This window comes from Lotus japonicus, chromosome 5 (genome assembly GCF_012489685.1).
Source record: "Lotus japonicus ecotype B-129 chromosome 5, LjGifu_v1.2".
NCBI classification, from domain to species: domain Eukaryota; kingdom Viridiplantae; phylum Streptophyta; class Magnoliopsida; order Fabales; family Fabaceae; genus Lotus; species Lotus japonicus.
The window spans coordinates 44,424,580-44,443,148 of NC_080045.1; the positions used below are offsets into that span (position 1 = coordinate 44,424,580).

The following is an 18,569-nucleotide window of genomic DNA, read 5'->3' on the forward strand; positions in this document are numbered from 1 at the left end:
GTTTGTTCTTCATGATCTTGTGAGCTAGATATACAACTCTATTATAATTTTCATTCATTTCTATGCTAGGCCAATGTTATTGTTTATAATTATAGAGTTAGTTTTAGCACTATAGTGATCGTTGAAATAATTGAAAATGTGTTCTCAAGAATAAAGTACCATCAAGTTCTCTTTTGGGATTACTGAGTGTGGGTTTTTCCTTAGGAATCATGCTTGGAATCGTTGGGATGTAAATAAATGTAAGAGAGAGGAGATAATAAATACATTACATAGTTTATAATATGGTTGCTTGAGTGCTGGATCATCAGTGATGCAGGGGGATCCTGGCCAAATATCATCTCACAACTCATGTCATCAAAATTAATTTGTTAACAGAAGATATAATTAGTAACAGTCAAACTATATATATCCATTTGAGTTTCTAAGTGGATTAATAGATTTATAGCATGATTGAATTAACTTACTTTTCCTCACAATTCTGACATCTTAAGTTTCTTTGTAGTGTTGATTCTGGTTTTAAAGTTAATTGTTTTAACCTTAGGAATATCACTAATGATATTAAATAGTATATAGATTTTAGAACTCTCATTTTTCTCTTTATCTTCTTTCTTTCTTTTAATCATATCACATTACATATTTATATTTTCTTTTTATCTCACTTTATTAATTTACACATTTTTGGTGTACACGAATCTTTATTATTTCTTGTTCTGTAATTATGATAATGTAATTTTAATGCTTTTGGTGAACGGTGCACCTATATTTTTGTGGTGGATTCATGTTAATTATCGAAAACTACAATATTAAGTAGAGTAGGGCTATCATTAGTGTCAATTTTATTATGAAAAACATGTTACTACCTCCGTTCCTATTTAACTGTCCAGAAAGATAAAAAACACACATATTAAGGAGTGCAATTAATTTTGTTAATTTTTAGAAAAATATTATTTGTTTTCCTATTTCACCCTTTAGTATGTATTCTATCTTTCCACATTTATTGTTCCTGCAAGGATATTTTTTGGACAAATATCATTTAATGCTCTCTTAAAACTCTAAGTAGACAGATATATAGAAACAATTTTTTTCTTCAAAGTAGACAGTTAATAAGGAACGAATGTAGTATATTGTAGTAGATTAGTAGTTTATAATTTATTTGTATTATGAAATGTTAAAGCCTCAATTGAGTTTAGATGGGTATACTTGCAATTTGGCTTCTAAATTGGTAATATACATGGGGCCTTCTCAATGGCAGATTCAGGACTCGGGGTTAGGGAGTTCAAATTTTTCAAATGAACACATCGGTAAAAATATAATTAAAAACAACTTTAATATGTTTATACATCATAATTATACAAGCCATAATTGTCCTCTACGTGATTTCATATTCTGATATCGTTGAACAATAAGCTCATAGTTAATGTTATTGAATACATCACTCTCAGTGTAAGTAACTAATCAATCATTCATCCATGTATCTCAGATAGGAGATAAGAGGATAGAAACAACAAATAGATTCGACAATAGAAGGAGGCCACAGAAGAAAATAAAATATAACACTAAACACACCAAATTTATTGACACCAAAAAAGCAAAACCCATATGGATCAAAAGCTAAAGTTTCTACAAACTCAACTTCTACTGTTCTACATCTATACTTCAGTAGAAGAAGAAAAAAATCACGAATTACTATGATCTATAGATGCAAAATAGGCTTAAAGTTGGCATAGTCATGATAATCCATGTTATTGTATATGCAGCTGGAACTCTTCATGCATAAATGTGTACTCAATACAAAATCAACCACATTCACCATATACGACAATATGGATTTGTGAGACTTTGATACATTAAAGAACACCAATTTTGACACCAGTCACAGGACCAATCAAAATTTGCACTACATACTATGTTAATCAATCCCCTAGAACATACTTGGCACTACAACAAAATCTAAAAATCTACAGTAATTGAATCAAAACGAGCTGAAATGAAAGAATTCACGACTTGAAAATCAGAGAGCTCCTCCAGATACTCATTGGTGGGAAAATATCAGGCTTGGTACACATTCCCTGACCCAATTTGACAAAAGCTTAGATGACCCTAGCCGAGTGAATGTACTTCAATTCTGAATAAGCAGCCCATTTCTTTGGTCCAGCAATAACTTCAACGCAATTATAAATTAGAATCTGAAGTGCCCTTCACACTACCTAGTCAGACAACAAGAAAAGGGTAATCAATATCAGCCAAGTGCCAACAAGCACAGAAACAACAGGAAAGAGAAAAAAGAAACTTTTTACCATTCAGAATCATCAATCATGGGCAGCAGATGCATTTCAAATCAGAAGTTCAACGTTTTTGAAATCATGGCTTCTAAAAAGTTAATTCCAGACAATTACGTATTTTTGTGACCTTTATGAAAACCCTAAGCGTAGCGAGCAGAGTAAATTTTCCTAAGGGAAAATTTGATCCCTCCGATTACGATTGATCCTTTGATGACAGCGGAGGCGCGGTTGCGCGGAGCTGACGATGGCTAGGGTTTTGTTTGGAAAACAAGAGGATTGGAGGAAGCGTCAAGGTGTGCGCGTGTGTGAGAGACAGAGTGAGAGGAGTAAGTGAGTGTGGGTCTTTGGTGCAAATAGGTGCAAAACTTGGTCTACTAGAATAATATAAAATTTTTAGGGGGTTCAAAAAAAATTATATAGGGATGTAAGTGCAAATTTTTTTTAGGGGGTTTATCTGAACCCCTTCATTCCCCCCTCATTATGAGCTGGGTCCGCCCCCGCCTCCATTGAATTGATGAGGATGGAGAATTGACCGTTTTTCCATTTTTCTTCTATAGTTTTTGGATGCCATACATCACGTTTTTCTATTTGAGAAACATTTTTAGCCGCCTAAATTAATACTAATTAAAGAGATAATGTTCAAATTGGTCTTAAGAACATGAAATATTAAACTTATTCTCATTGAGATTTCTAGTTGCTTTCCGCAATTGCAATTGTAGCCGTAACATAACAAATTTTAGAATCTCCACGTAGCATCGTGATCCAATTACAGCTACAATTGTATCATACCGCATTTGTATGCAACTCCGCAATGGTGATCGTAAATGCAATTTAAAATCCCTATTTTGATGATTATTTAACTTCAATTTAAACATTCATTGTAACACAGTCTTCAATTAACTAACTAAATTGATGTTTAATTTATGATACTTCATCAATCTTTCAAGAACTAAATGAAATTTTTTAAGAGTAAATTAAATATGAGTATGAAAATGTAGAACTATGCTCGTCTGTGAATTCGTGCACATTAAAATTGTGTTGTGTATTAAGTGTGAGTAAGACTCATATTGAAAGATAAGAATAATTTTGACGATTTATAAGTGAGATGTGGTGTCTATACACCTAATGCTATAAGGTTTTGAGTGAAAATGTGGTGTCCAACTCATCGTGGTTTGCTCTTTTACCCAATGTAATGATCCCTTGTAGTTTAAATTATCTCCTCTTTGACCCAACTTTAGTATCAAAGCTGATGGTTGTTTGACCATATACACGAGGGAGAGATTTTTGTATATCTTTCTTTTTTTAAATTAGATTGTTGTATATCAAGTGTGAGTAAGTCCCACATTGAAAGATTATGACTTTGAGTGAAAGATGTTGTCACCAATTCACCTTTAATTTACTCTTTAGCTCAATGTTTGGTGGGGATACTTGCTATTTACTAGGAAATAACACAACTGAAGAAGTAAAATAAACCAGAAGCACAATCAACAACACAAGAATATAACGTGGAAACTTCAAAACTGAAGAAAAACCACGACCGTTGTCAAAACCGACAACTAGAGAATAAACACTATGTGAAAATTGTTACAACACAGATACTTTATTCTCAACCACCCCATGACCCTAGTACACTCACTCTCTCCAAAGTAAATATTTGAACTACATCTCACAATACTCTAAAACAAGAGTATAAGAGAAAAAGAAAACACAAATATAAACTTAAAGTTTTTTTAGGTGCTACATCTTTGGTGTTTTGGTGTCTTGAAACAAGGAGTTTGAGATCCCTATATATAGTCTTGGACCCTCCCACCCCTCACTAATCTAAAAGATGTGGGACTTCTCCAAGATGCATAACTTGATATTTTTTTCTCCTTCATTAGCAATGTGAGACTTACATTGCAATCAACCCCAACAATCTCCACCTTGATTGTAATGATCTTCAATCTTCATTGTCTACACCGACAATAATTGTCTTCACCAACAAACATAATTCTCATTGTCTATAGACCGACAGATTGAATTATCATTCTCCACCATAAAGAGTACACTATATTTGGAACTAAACCATCCCAAGAATTTTCTTCACTTGGAACTAAACCATTCCAAGAATTTCCACATGTCGAAACCTTTTTGAAAATTTATGGTGCAACTTCCATGTTGGCTTTCTCTGGAAGTTCATCAGCCATCGACATAACCACATGCTTTGCATCAAACCTTGGAGTGAAGTGACAATTTATTGGAATTGTAGGGTCTGAGAAAGGGAAAGCAAGCAGACCCAAATATTTTAAGACTCTTGTAATCAGGAAGCTTACCATACAACTTTGAGTAAGGACTTTGACCTTGTAAGGTAGTAGTAGGCATCCTATTTATGAGATATGTGGCAGTAAGGAAAGCATGATCCAAAATATGTAAAGGAGTAGAAGCATGTGAAAGTAAGGTAAGACCTGTTTCTACTATGTGTCTATGTTTCCTTTCCACACTCCCTTTTGGTGATGTGTGTGAGGGCAAGTAATCCTATGTATGATCCCTAGAGAGGTGAAGTGTGAAGTAAGAGGTCTAAATTCCTCTCCTCCATCTGTTTGCACACTCTTGATCTTATGACCAAATTGCAATTCAGCCATGGTCTAAAAATTAAGAAAAGTGGAATAGGTATCTGATTTTTTCTTAAGTGGAAAAATCCAAGTAAACTTGGTGAAAGCATCTACACAAGTGAGAAAGTAAAGAAATCCACAAGAGGGTTCAATGGCTGCAGGACCCCACAAATCAGCAAAAACTAATTCAAAAGGTGTTGTATAAACAATAGTGGAAATAGAAGAGGGAAGTCTATGAGACTTGCCCAAAAAACAAGCTTGACAAAATGAAAACACACTTTTATTCACTGGCACAGAAACATTACACGAAACAAGAGCTTGTTTTAGAACATCATGATGTGGATGGCCTAACCTATAGTGCCACAAATCATAAAGGGGACTACTACTACTACCATTACATTGATCATTTACTAAAGAAGTAGACTTAGCAGACATAGTGCTAGACTTATCAATAACTAAAGATGGAAAACTTGGAGCAGAAACTGCTGCTTTATTGGACTTGAACTGGGACTGAGAAGCAAGATCAGTCTGAGACACTTGAACAAAGAAGCTGGAACACCTTGGACTGATGAAGAACTAGAGGAAGTTGAAGTGAATGGACTGTGTCAAAGTAGTATAGACCATCCTCTCCAACTCTTCCAGTGAGAAGAAGCTCAAATGTGTCCTGATTTCAAACACAACAATAGGTTGAGTGAAAGGTAAAAAACACATTGTTGTCTCTTGCAAATCTACTTACACTAACAAGGTTTTTAGTAATAGAGGGAACTAGAAGCAATTGTTTCAGCACTAACATAGCCTTAGAATTGAAAAGAGAGGGAATAGAGGCAGAACCTATGGACTGGATTGGCATGCCCTGACCATTCCCCATCAGAACTTGCTGTGTAGTTGAAGCAGGAACATGATCCACAAAGATGGAGGGATTGTTGGTGACATGGTGTGTGGCCCCTGAATCAGGACACAAAGACACAAGAGGATTGTGTTGAGGAGCAGCAGTGGTGAGCATGGCTTGAGGAGTGGCATGTGGATCCTGTGGCTGAGAGGAAGGCTGTGGTGTGAAGCCAGGAAATGAATTAGGCATAGCTGCTGTTGGATTCCAGGGTGAAGGAAACTGAGGCATAGTAGGAGCTTGAGGAGTCCAAGCATATGGAGACATTGCTGGTGCAGTTGAAGGCCATTGAGGCCACTGATTGAGACCTGGTGCTCCAATCATAGCAGGAAAATAAGGACTGGCCCCAAAATTAGGTGTATTGAACCCTAAATTAGCAAAGGGAGCAAAACCCCCAAATTGAGAGGCGGCAAACCCTAAATTCACTGGATTTGGATTCATCCCACTAAGAGCAGCATTAGGTGTGGAAGATGGTGCACCAGCAGGCCTGGACCAACAAGCAGAGGTCTCATGGCCCCATTTGTTGCAGTATTGACACAGAACATTGCGTCCTCGACGACCACGTCCCCTCCATAGCCACTGCGACCTTCGTTGTCGTCGCAAGAGTCCTCGCGATGCAGAATTGGAATCAGAGATCGCTGATGATGACGAAGCATTGGGAACAGATGGCGACGGTGATGGAAGCCACTGCGGTGGCGGTTGCACCGGAGGAGGCTGTGACGCATGCAACTACGGCGTTTGAGAAGACGCCGGTGGCGGAGTTTGTTGCGGTGCTTGCATCCACGGGGATGGCGTCGATGCTTGCATCGAAGCCTGTGGCGGTGGTTGCGACGCAGGTAGCCACGTCGATTGAGGCGGCGGCGCCGAAGCTTGCTGCGACGGAGGCACATGAGTGAGAAGTGCAGAAGCGGTGGAATCAGCAAGTTGCTTCTTCTTCATGCGTTCAAAACGTGCCTCGTGTGCAATCACCATAGCCTCAACTTCGGAGATAGTGAAATATGTGGTGCGACTGTAAATCACAATCATGAGAGCACTATACTCATCTGGTAAACCATCAAAAATCGCCTCAAGATGATCACGGAAAGCTACAGGCTCACCAATCGTTGTGAGAGTGTTGACGATAGTCTTGATTCTCTGCAAGAATTCAGAAGCTGTCTTGGTTCCTTTGGTAATCGTCTTCAGTTCACTGCGCAATTGTGCAGATTGTGCGCGTGACTTTGCATTGCAAAAACTATGAATCTCTTCCCACACTTGCCAAGATTGCTCACACCGAAGCACATTTGGAAGAACAGAAGCAGATAAAGTCGAGAGAAGCCATGTGAAGAGGCTTGAATCTTGTTGTTCCCACTCTGTCAACGCTGGATTCATGTTTGGTACTACCTATTTTCAAAAACAGTAACAATTATCATTTTTAGTTTTTAAAACTAAAAAACCAAAACAGCTAAAAGATGTTTTCAGTTTCAGTTATAAGTTTTCTAAATGTTGGAAAACATGTCATTTAAACTGTTTTCTTCTTCTGAAAACAGTTTTTAAAAATTGTTTCTGAAAATTGTTTTAAAAACTGAAAACTAATCAAACAGCCCAAAGTTGATGATTTTGAAGAAGAAAAGATGAAGAGATTTATCTAAAGATAAAGAGTTGATGATGATAAAGAACAAAATTAAATCTGAATTTTTGATAAAGAATATATGGAGATGAAGATATTTCTAGTTAATTATTAGGTGAAGGATTTAATTAGGGTGAAGGGATTTAATTATGGGTTAAAATTATTTTAGAATTTAAATGACAAAAAAATCACGTGGGCTCATTAAATGACATGGCAGACTGTAACACCCCGATTTCGGTGGCGTCACTTTAGTAACCAAAAGTAAACTTAATGCGGAAAAACGTGAAATTTTTTTTTTCGATAATAACTAAGACAAGACTGAATTAAATAAAACCCAAAAGCGAAAAGTAATAGAGCTAATATACAATATATAAACAGCCCCCGCTGTAAGTAACAACCTCGTCACGAGTAACCTCCAGTGACGGAAAGAAAAGTGTAGCGCCCGAAGGCAAAATGTACAAACCAAATCTAAAGGTAAGTGTCCGCAACACTATCCCTCAAAACTGAGAATAAGCTGGCCCATCGGCCTGAAGCAAGACTTCCTAAGTCCAACCAACTCTCTGTGATTCCCGTAACGAAACCACACCAAAGCTATAGGTGGGAAACTACCCTGTCCCGAATGAAACAAATGATGTTCAGAGCTAAGACTCTACTCCTACACTAATCCCATCTCGAGGAGCTCACACTAACACTCAATCCTACATGCTAGCGTGATCGTCGTCCGAATCTGAATCCAGAACGACTAAGTCTAGGTACATCCTCCGTCCTCCGCTCGCTATCGCGATGCGCTCCTGTTCCAGCATCCCAACTCTAGTTTCCCCCGAAGGGTGAACCGTCGTGAACCAGTCCGCCAAAGACATCTGACAAAGGGCGTTTGTCCGCCAAAGCACACACAGAAGACGCGAGGGTCAACTCCAAAGAATTACATAAATAATAGCACCAATAGATATAGATAAGAGAATAGCCACTTAGGCTTATAGCTAGGGATAACATCCTAGGGTTGCATATTCCATAATGAACTTAACAGCAATAATAACAATTAACATGTTCCAAATAGGATTAACAAATAACAATCACACTCGACAACTAAATCAGTATGCATGAATGTAGGATGATTAGTCAAACAACGTCTCCGACTCTCACTCGACACGTCGCCACGTGTTCTAGGTAAATTAAAGTCTCTAAAAGCTTACCCTAAGGTAAAGTCGATTCTGCGACAAAAGACACTTCTTCACATCAACATAGTAACTCATGATGATCTCCGGATCATCCGACTCATCTCAAACCGATGGTCACAACTGCTCAACAAGCAAAGAGTATCACATACTCGGAAACTACCGGTTTCCCGGACTTATCCCCAGGATAGCCCAACAATTAGGCATGTCAAGTCGATCCAACCCCTTGGGTTGAACATACGGACTCGCACACGCAACTCCCACAATTAGGCATGTCGAGTCGATCCAACCCCTTGGGTTGAACATACGGACTCGCACACGCAACAAATGACAACGCCAAGTCGGTTCACTCAAAAGAGTCGAACATACGGACATTGCGCGTGTCCAATGACTATCGCCGAATCGCCAATCCATCGGATTGAACATACGGATCCGCGCGAGTCGAAGGGTTATCGCTGAATCGATCCAATCCCTCGGATTGAACATACGGATTCACGCGAGTTAAAATGGCAATCGCTGAATGGATCCAATCCCTCTGATTGAACATACGGACTCACGCGTGCCTGAGTGACTACCGCCGAATCGATCCAATCCCTTCGGATTGAATATACGGATTCGCGCGTGTCGAAAATTATTGCCGAATCGGCCCAACCCGTCGGGTTTGGACATACGGATTCGCGCCGCAAAGTCGAAGATACACCCAACAACATAGCTGCTCCAGCAGCACCACCACAATAGCTGCTCCAACAGCACAACAACAAACGCTGCTCCAACAGCACCACAACATCTACATACTCGAAGCCCCTCAACTTTCTCAATGCTGGGATCCGACGACACTTCTCGTTTTCCAAAACTATGATTTGCATCCAAAGCTTCCTTCCGAGATTATTACCATTACTTAAAGATTTAGAGGTTGTTTAATGTCTTATGAGTTTTCTTTACAAAATAATTATCCTTTTAGTCTTATCGCGAATCCTATAAGTTCTCGGGATCTCCTAATCCCCAAATGACTCCAGAGAATGTCTCGATCCATACAACACCACAACAAGGCCCGAATCTCATTCGTCCTTTCAAGCTTTCTCAAAACTCTCAAAATAAAATCGGCATGACCTGCCCGCTTTTCTCACCGTTCAGAAACTCAGATTCCAGTACAGAGCATATTCAATTCATCACAATCAACATGTCATATATAGATAAATCGCATCATAAACACTTAGCACTTAGCATATAAAGCATGCACCACACATCCTAGATTACCCACATAACACATAGCATGTAAGTCAATCTCAAAAACATTCAGTAGATGAATCATCTACATTGTCAGCCGAAGCCTCAGAAAACATTTTCCAATCACACACAATTCCAGTGCATAAACAGTAAACAATGTCGAAACATCGACCCTAAGCATTAACTAGAGATTCAGTGAGAAGCCCTCACCTGTAGATTCTCCAGGACGATCTCCTAACACTCGTTCACAATCAAAGGCTTGCTCCTCTGGGAATTCCTCAAAATCACCTTTAGAGCAAAACCACAGAAATACTATCAGAATCTATCAAAAACTAAGTTATCGATACTTACTAAGGTTACTCGAAGTAATCTATACTCTAAGGTACGATAATCTAGCGCGAAAGACAAGTTTTCGGAAAAGGAAATTTTCCTCCTCCTCCCCTATAGGGCTCGGCCACTTTTGGTAATTGTGGGGCTCGATTTTTCTTCGATCAAACTTGGTTCCTATGCTTTCATAAGCCGTAACTAAGGGTATTCTGAACTCGGAAAAATTATCGGATCAAAAACTGTCGCAGGGGTATTTTGGTCATGATTTTTAACTTAGGATTTTCAAAACTGAAATCCCAAAAATAAAATTTTGCAGGGACGTCACCAACGACGTTTATGACAACTAATCCTACTAACACTAAGCTAAGGCGATAGTTTTTAGCCTAAAGGTTGAAGCTTTACCTCAAAAACTCCAAAAATGGGTATTTAAGGCTAAAATTGATTCCGGCGGAATTCCGGCGACATAACGGAAAATCTAATCCGGCAGAAGTGATCTTGGGCACATATAGAAGAGGTTTAGAATCAGAAATGAAAGATTCAGGATAGTTTTGCAAAAACCCATAAACTATCCGCTCAGAAAACTCTACAGAAAAGCTATGGAAAAAGCGATCAGAGGTAAGGATTAGCGACTATACCTCGAAACCTTGAAGTAGCAACTGATTGATCGACGATCAAGCAAGAAATGAACAAAAACTCTTCTTCCTTCTTCCTCTTAGCAAATTCGCAGGTTTTGGAGAGAAATGGTGGAAATTTGTGATATTTTCTCATTTCTTGGCTATATATAGAGGTTGGCAAAACGCGGTAAAATGAAAGTTTCGCGAATCTGATTTTTCCAACTTCATTCTCCATGAATTCTAAGATAGGTTTTGGCGAAAGAATTCCAAAACTAAAATGAGGTCTCCTTATATTTTAGGTGACTAATGCAAAGTCGGTGTAAAACTATTTTACCCGATAAGTTACTTTTTGCATCGAATGTCGGAATGGAAAACTTCCTTCTGAAGAAAGATTGAAATCATCAAGAGAAATGGGTGTACGCGTGTAGAATCTTCATTTGAAGCTCTGAATAGAAAAAGTCTTCATTGACGGTTGATTCTAGGGTTTTGAAAAACCAGGGATTCGGTTTCGGCAAACTTCCGATGATTGGAATCGGACGTTCGTAGATCCTAGAGTTTCGCCTCGAAATGATTGTGATATATGGAAAAAGAGAAGTTCTAATATTTCTCTAAAGATTTTTGGACTAAATTCCTATAGTGTTCCAAAGCTGGAAGTTTGTTGGAAATTATATTCCTATAGTGTTCCAAAGCTGGAACATAGTTTTGTTTCCTAAGGTTCTTGTCCTAGGTTTTAAATGCGAATATTAGTCGTGCTATAACTTAAATCGACTTCGATACAATCCTTTGACTTTTCCTGAACTTTCTCCTTCATAAATATATTTCATTTAATAAACTTTCGTTCAGGTTTCCCTTCACATTACATCAACCCTAATCGTGAATAAGAAGTTTATTCACTTAGCATAAACTTAAAAACTCGGGCCTTACACAGACACACGTGGGACTGTCGGAGCTCCGGCGTTGACTGTCCTGGCCGGAAGGACTAAAACCAAACAATACAACAATGGTTAGGGACGATCTCCCACAATTGCTCTAATGATGGACTAAAATCAAAAAGTGGTGTAAAGATTAGGGACCAAAAATTTAATAACCCAAAATAAAATTATATAGTATGGGTAGTTTACCTTGGAGGGGCCAATTAACCAAGTGAAGAACAAAGTGGTGAACACTGCAAAATATTCCCTTACAAACTTAGATGATGGTAGAATTGTCCTTATCTGTGCATAATAACACTATTATGCCTTAATACACTTAATTAAGCTGAAATTAAACAACATGATTGACTAAACAACAAAACACACCAATTCTAGCAACAACAAAAAGATCAAAGTAAAGAGATTAAAGAATAATTGAGTTACCCAGGGGAATTCCCGCCAAGTGGTGGGTGCCTTGTCAGTAAATTGGGTCTCGGCTAGCGAGGCCCAATAGGCCCATCAAGGGCAATCGTGCGGGAAGCTCAACTCTCACCCTATAAATAGGGGTCGGTTACCAATTGTAAGAGACTTTTGTCTCATTTTAATCAATATACAAATTATTCAGCTATCTCTCTAGTGCAATCTCTCTACTATTCTAGGGGCTACCACTTCCTTGTGTGTTCGATTCAAGAACACTAGATGATAGCATTAGCATAGTTTTTTATTTATTGAGAACTAACCCGTGAAAGAATTTGCTTTGGGAATGCTCTGTTAAGTGCTTGAATGACAACATATTCCCCTTAAACATGACTGATGAGTTTCTGTGAAGCCAAGGTAGCTGCCTCAACCAGGCTCTCATATCCAATCTTGTGGTTGTCCTGCACATGGTTATTCAAAATAAAGAGATATACAAATGAGAAATAAAAAAAAAACTCCAGGGAGAAAATGGAAGGAACCTGTTGCAGTTTGAACACTTTTTGATAAATGGCTTATGGCTAAGTGATCAAACCAGAAATCTTTGTACACATATATTCTTAACGTTTCTCCTTCTGCAGGCTTTGTCAGTGCTCCAACCACCCAAGGGTGTTGTGTGGTTTACATCTGATCAGCTTCCAATGAGGTGGAGTTAGTGTTGGTAGACTCATGTTTTGTGCGACCATTTTTGCATCCATTTGTGAATATTCTATAATAGTTCAATTTCACGTGTGAGAGAGAGGCTTATATATATTTCAGAGGGGTTTAATAAGAAACAGAAAGTGCATGAAAAGCATATCTTATGCTCCTTGTTCTGGTATGATCGTATTGGGGCTGTTCGTTGCTTTTTTTTTGGCTTACTGTAGCAATGTAATTAATCAATTCAAGAATTATTTATTTATATCTACTACTCAATCCACAAGTTTGTGATCTCATTTTGTTTTAAAGAGGGGAATTATCCTCATGATTTTATGGCTAACTAAGTTGCAGCTTCAATGGATTCATTAATTGTTTTCGAATCTCTGCTAGCTGGGTTTGTTCCTTTGGTGGTGGCTAATTATCAAGATGTGTCACTGCTAGTGCTAGGCTTTTAGTCTCTTTTTTTTTTTTCTTTAAGCGTCATCTAAAAATGTTTAAGTTGACTATTAACAAGGTTATACAAATGATCGCAGTAGAATCAATTCTTATAAAAAAAAAGCTATAAATCTTAGCAATTTTGAATAAAAGTGACATGGATTTTGTCACTACCAAAAATGGTGTTTTTGGCGGAAAACGCTAGAGTCATTCACTTAAGCGAGGCATGCCGACGCAAAATCAAACCAATGTTAGAATTCTAAATATGAGCACCTGCTAAGGTGACACTATCTATAGGCCAACCCTAAAGATAATTTTATGTCACCTCCTCGCAAAGAGATGCCATTCTTCCACATTCCATCTCCTAAACCCTGACACATCCTCAAGTGTCCACCATCAAGATGTGCCCGCCCTTGCTACTGCCTGAGACATATAGTTGCAGTGTGTCTCATCCCCCCCCCCCCCCATGAAATTGGTGCCTTACCCACCATGGCACCCTAACTCGGTCATCACCACCGCGTCTCACCTTCTCTGATTGTTGAGAGCCAGTGTACCCACACCTTCCACTGCCCCCATCACCTGCCTCTAAAAGCAGCTCGAGGGTGATAAGAAAAGTGGGTTGGTTGGGTGGCGGTGAATTAGGAGGTGATGAATCCCGGCTAGTGAATTGGTGGGATCTGATGAATGTGTGCTATCATTTTAGGTGATAATCAAGGGATCATATCATAAGCTAAACTTAAGTCACCCAAGCAGGCACCGTTTCAAAAGCTAGAACAGAATATTATTTTCTTTTTTTATCATTATCATTTTGTTCAATGCACTGCACAATTACATGAAATTTTAGTACTAGGGATGTAGTAGTTCTTAAAATTCTCAACATAGGAAAACACCAAATATCAGGTAACTTCCATTCCAATTATCTTCATCTTCATCATGGCAAAGTTTTGCAAAGAGTAATCAGTATATGTAGCCAAACCATTGAAAAGATCAAAACAAAACAAGCCACCATGGGAGCAAATGGTCATCAAATGAAGCCAAATCACACAATCATCTAAGAACAAACCATTGTCTAAAGAGTAAAACTCAACAACATTACAACTCTAAGACACACCAATTAAACCAGTCAAAGTACCATTTACATGCTAACATCCCAGTTCTACACAGAAATCACTCCATAGTCCACCCTAACTATGATAACCATCATAAAGTCATAACAAACAGAACCTAGTTTCAGCAAACACAATCAAAATGGTCTTTTCATTCCTTGGCAGTTTTGTTGATCAAGGACTTGTGAATGTGAGGAATGACACCACCACCAGCAATAGTCCCTTTGATCAGGGTATCAAGCTCCTCATCTCCCCTGATAGCAAGCTGCAAATGCCTAGGAGTTATCCTCTTCACCTTCAAATCCTTGCTCGCATTCCCAGCCAATTCAAGAACCTCTGCAGTCAGGTACTCAAGAATGGAGGCCAAGTACACTGCAGCAGTTGCACCAACACGCCCATTCGCCTGAACCCTCTGTTTCAGCTGTCTATGGATACGACCCACAGGAAACTACAACCACCCCATCAAATTTAACAGTCAAAAAATGAAAAATTACAACAATGGGTCCTAAAATTTCCAAAATTCTCAACAATTCATGAACAGTTCACACTAAAGATTGTTACTTTATGGTTAAAATGCATTTGGGTTATCAAATTGAACCCCACCTTCTTTTTAACAATTTAGACTAAAGATTGTTACTTTTGGATTACCTGAATTCCGGCACGAGATGAACGAGAAGTGGGTCTCTTCTTATCTTTATCTTTGTCCTTAGCCGCGGTGGTTTTCGCTGCAACGAGTCCCTTCCCTCCTTTTCCTGCCATTTTTCCTGCGAATTTTCACAAAAACACGAAACAGAATCATAAATCAACAAGATAAAACGAGTTTAACAAGAAAAGGAAAGAAAGATCTGGGAAATTAACAGAGGGATTTTCAAATCTCCATGCCAAAACGGTAAACGAGACAGATCAGGTTTCAGAAGAAACATGCATGGCGGAGAGAGATGGTGCTACCTGAGAGTGAGAGAGTCAACGGTGGTGGAAGGCGGAGAGAGTGGTGAAGATTTGGATTCAAATGAGGGTTGGATTAGAATAGGAAAGTGAGTTAAGTTTCATGTGTGGCATTAAATTAAATGTGGGAAGAAAAGGAAAGCGTTTGTTTTTTTGAACTTTGAATTTTACCAATTCTCAAATTCAAAGGCGCTCAACATTGGTGGGAAAACTAGTTTCAATGACAAAATTCAAAACATTTCACACACTCATGTTATGGGTTTCAGTGGCCCATCATTCAAATTGGTTTCCAAGTCTTATTCAAAGGCCCATCAGTAAAGCATCACTCAATAAGTATAATGAGATTTGACCAAAAAAAAAATAGGTATAATTTATGAGTTGTATCAACAATACTTTGTCCATCTAAAAAAAAAAAACAATACTTTGTCACAAATCAAATGATATTTATGTGAATATGAATAATCACAATTCGAGGGTTTGGAGAAAGTTTTTGAAGAACACTTCAAAACTTGAATTTTGGTTTGTGTCTCCCGAATGTGGTTGGTTAGTCCTTGCTTTTGTCTTGGATGGGGGTTTTTCGGCATTTTGAGGTTTTTTGTGTGGTAGTCGGGGTGCCTCGTTTTTTTTTGGGGTTTTCCTTGCTCCATAAGGGTTTGTCCTTATGGGTTTTTTTTAGATAATAATATACAGTTCTTTATTTTTCAAAAAAAAATAATAATCACAATTCACTATTAATATGAACAAACATAAGGGTTAAATAATTTTCTAATCCCTCTAAATTATAGATACTTTTGTTAGTGTCTCATAAGAAATTTTGGATTTTCATTCCGACAATTAGACAAATACAGATATTTTTGTTAGTGTCACATTAAGTATTTCCAATGCCAAAAAGCATGAGAAACGACCAAAAACCACTTAATCAGTGTTATCAGACTCGGACCGGTGATCGACTCGGTCGAGGCACTGGGTCAATGAGTCAATGGTTCAACCACTGGGTCATTGGTTCGATTGCTTGACTCGGTTTATATTAAAAAATTATAATAATTTAAAATATAACCTTAGTATATCATATATATATATAATAATATGCATTCTTCCTAACAAGAAGCAAAGTGGTGTAGTGGAAATTTGGATTAGCTTTCCTCCCTTTAGGTCCTGTGTTCAAGTCCTAGCTATGACAATTTTTTTAAATAACTCTCAATTGAATATCACTTGACCAAATAATTAACATTGAATGTAAATTAATTACAGTTTGACCATTAAAAACAGTTTTGACAAAAAAAAGGCAAAATCATAAGAAAAAAAACAAAAAAAGACTGATCGGTCCATCAAAAAACCGGCCGAGCCTCCGGGTTATCCCCTGAACCGGCCGGTCCAAACCGGTTTATACCGGTTTAATTGCTTGACCGATCTGATTAATGGCTCGGACAGGTAAGGGGTCCGGTTACCGGTTCAACCGGTCGAACCGTTCGGTCAGGTCCGAGTTTTATAACTATGCTTGTAATTATCTTTTCTGACAAATTACAAACAGTCTAGTATCCATGGATGTAGGCATCCTCGGTAAAGCGAAAAATTTCGAACAATCTTAGCGGTCATTAAGTTTGTGACGGTCTTACACGTAAATAATTTTTTTGATAGTATAAGTCGTTGATAAACAACGGCGAGCATAGCCATAAATATTTTTATTATTATTTCCAATATCAGGTAAGTTAAATTAATTAGGAAACTCCATGTCTGCATTATTTTATTATTCTTCTTAGGAGGTTGTATCGTGGTTTCTATAAAGTGACGACTTTTTGTGTGCCTCTAAAGGAAGAGTCGTTGATTTATTGAATCAAAAAATTTGATGATTGTTATCAAAGATGGGGAGCGGAGTCACATCATGCGTGTGTTTGGGTACCGGTCATGTGAAATAACAAGATCAGTAGTCCCTAAATTATTTTATTAATTTTCTAAGAAGGTTGTATCCTGGTTTCTATAAAGTGAAGACTTTTTGTGTGCCTCTAAAGGAAGAGTCGTTGATTTATTGAATAAAAAAATTTGATGGTTGTGATCAAAGATAGGCGAGCGGGGTTACATCATGCGTGTGTTTGGGTGTCGGTCATGTGCAATAACAAGTTCCTGATTCACTAAATTATTTTATTATTTTTCTTTGGAGGTTGTACCCAGATTTCTATAAAATGAGGACTTTCTGGGTGCCTCTAAAGGAAGAATCGTTGATTTATTGAATCAAAAATTTGGATGGTTGTGATCAAAGATAAGGACTGGAGTCATATCATGCGTGTGTTTAGATATCGGTAGTGTGCAATAACAAGATCTTAGTCCCTAAAGTATTTTATTAATTTTCTTAGAAGGTTGTAACCTGGTTTCTATAAAGTGAGGACTTTTTGTGTGCCTCTAAAGGAAGAGTCGTTGATTTATTGAATAAAAAATTTGGATGGTTGTGATCAAGGATAGGAGAGCAGGGTCATATCATCTGTGTGTTTGAGTACCGGTCGTGTGTAATAACAAGATCCTGATTCCCTAAATTATTTTATTATTTTTCTTTGGAGGATATACCCTGATTTCTATTAAATGAAGACTTTCTGTGTGCTTTAAAAGAAGAGTCTTTGATTTATTGAATAAAAAATTTGGATGGTTGTGATCAAAGATAGGGAGCGAAGTCATATCATGCGTGTATTTGGGTACCAGTCATGTGCAATAACAAGACCCTTAGTCCCTAAATTATTTTATTATTTTTCTTAGAAGATCCTAGTTTCTATAAAGTTGGGACCTATGAAGCACGGACACCTCTCACATATGGAGTGTCCCGGTGTTAGACACCGATACGACACCAACAATTGTACAACACCTACACGACATGTGTCAGACACTTCTTCGCGGTGTCTGATTAAAAAAATATTTTTTTACTGCTAGGACACTTTAGCCGACACCTCTTATTGGCTGGACACCTCTAGGACACTTGTATTTTAAAAAAACATATAATTTTTAAGAGTGAAGCATGAAAGAAATTGCTAATTTAGAACTAGAGTCAAAGGCATTTTCAATGACGATGATCAATAAGAGAGTGAAAACCAGATAAATTAGCTCTTTTTTAAGACAAGTTAGGCTTTTTACAAATAAAACATCAAAGCAATTTCTTAAGCTTTATGACAAGGGCTACATAAAATATATCGAGGAGTAAATATATATATATATATATATATATATATATATATATATATATATATGTCCCCGTGTCTTGCTTTTTGAATTTTAGTCATATCGCGGTGCCAATGTCGTGTCGTGTCCGGTGTCCGTAGAGTCAGTGCTTCATAGGTGGGGACTTTCTGTATGCCTCTAAAGTAAGAC

The 18,569-nt window shown here is 37.8% G+C and overlaps 1 protein-coding gene and 1 long non-coding RNA gene across 2 annotated transcripts; both read right to left on the reverse strand.

Annotated features, from left to right (window-relative positions):
• Positions 1–11,829: 11,829 nt before the first annotated feature.
• Positions 11,830–12,656, reverse strand: LOC130720957 (uncharacterized). The gene is made up of 3 exons (XR_009013297.1): positions 12,576–12,656; positions 12,360–12,497; positions 11,830–11,873 (listed from the first exon to the last, which is right to left on the reverse strand). It is a non-coding gene; the product is annotated as an uncharacterized LOC130720957 (long non-coding RNA).
• A 1,442-nt stretch (positions 12,657–14,098) lies between these two features.
• Positions 14,099–15,382, reverse strand: LOC130720956 (histone H2A variant 1). Its single transcript, XM_057571668.1, has 3 exons — positions 15,222–15,382; positions 14,922–15,037; positions 14,099–14,721 (listed from the first exon to the last, which is right to left on the reverse strand). Exons 2-3 carry the CDS (start codon positions 15,030–15,032, stop codon positions 14,425–14,427), a joined length of 408 nt encoding a protein of 135 aa, XP_057427651.1. The 5' UTR covers positions 15,033–15,037; positions 15,222–15,382; the 3' UTR covers positions 14,099–14,424.
• Positions 15,383–18,569: the final 3,187 nt, after the last annotated feature.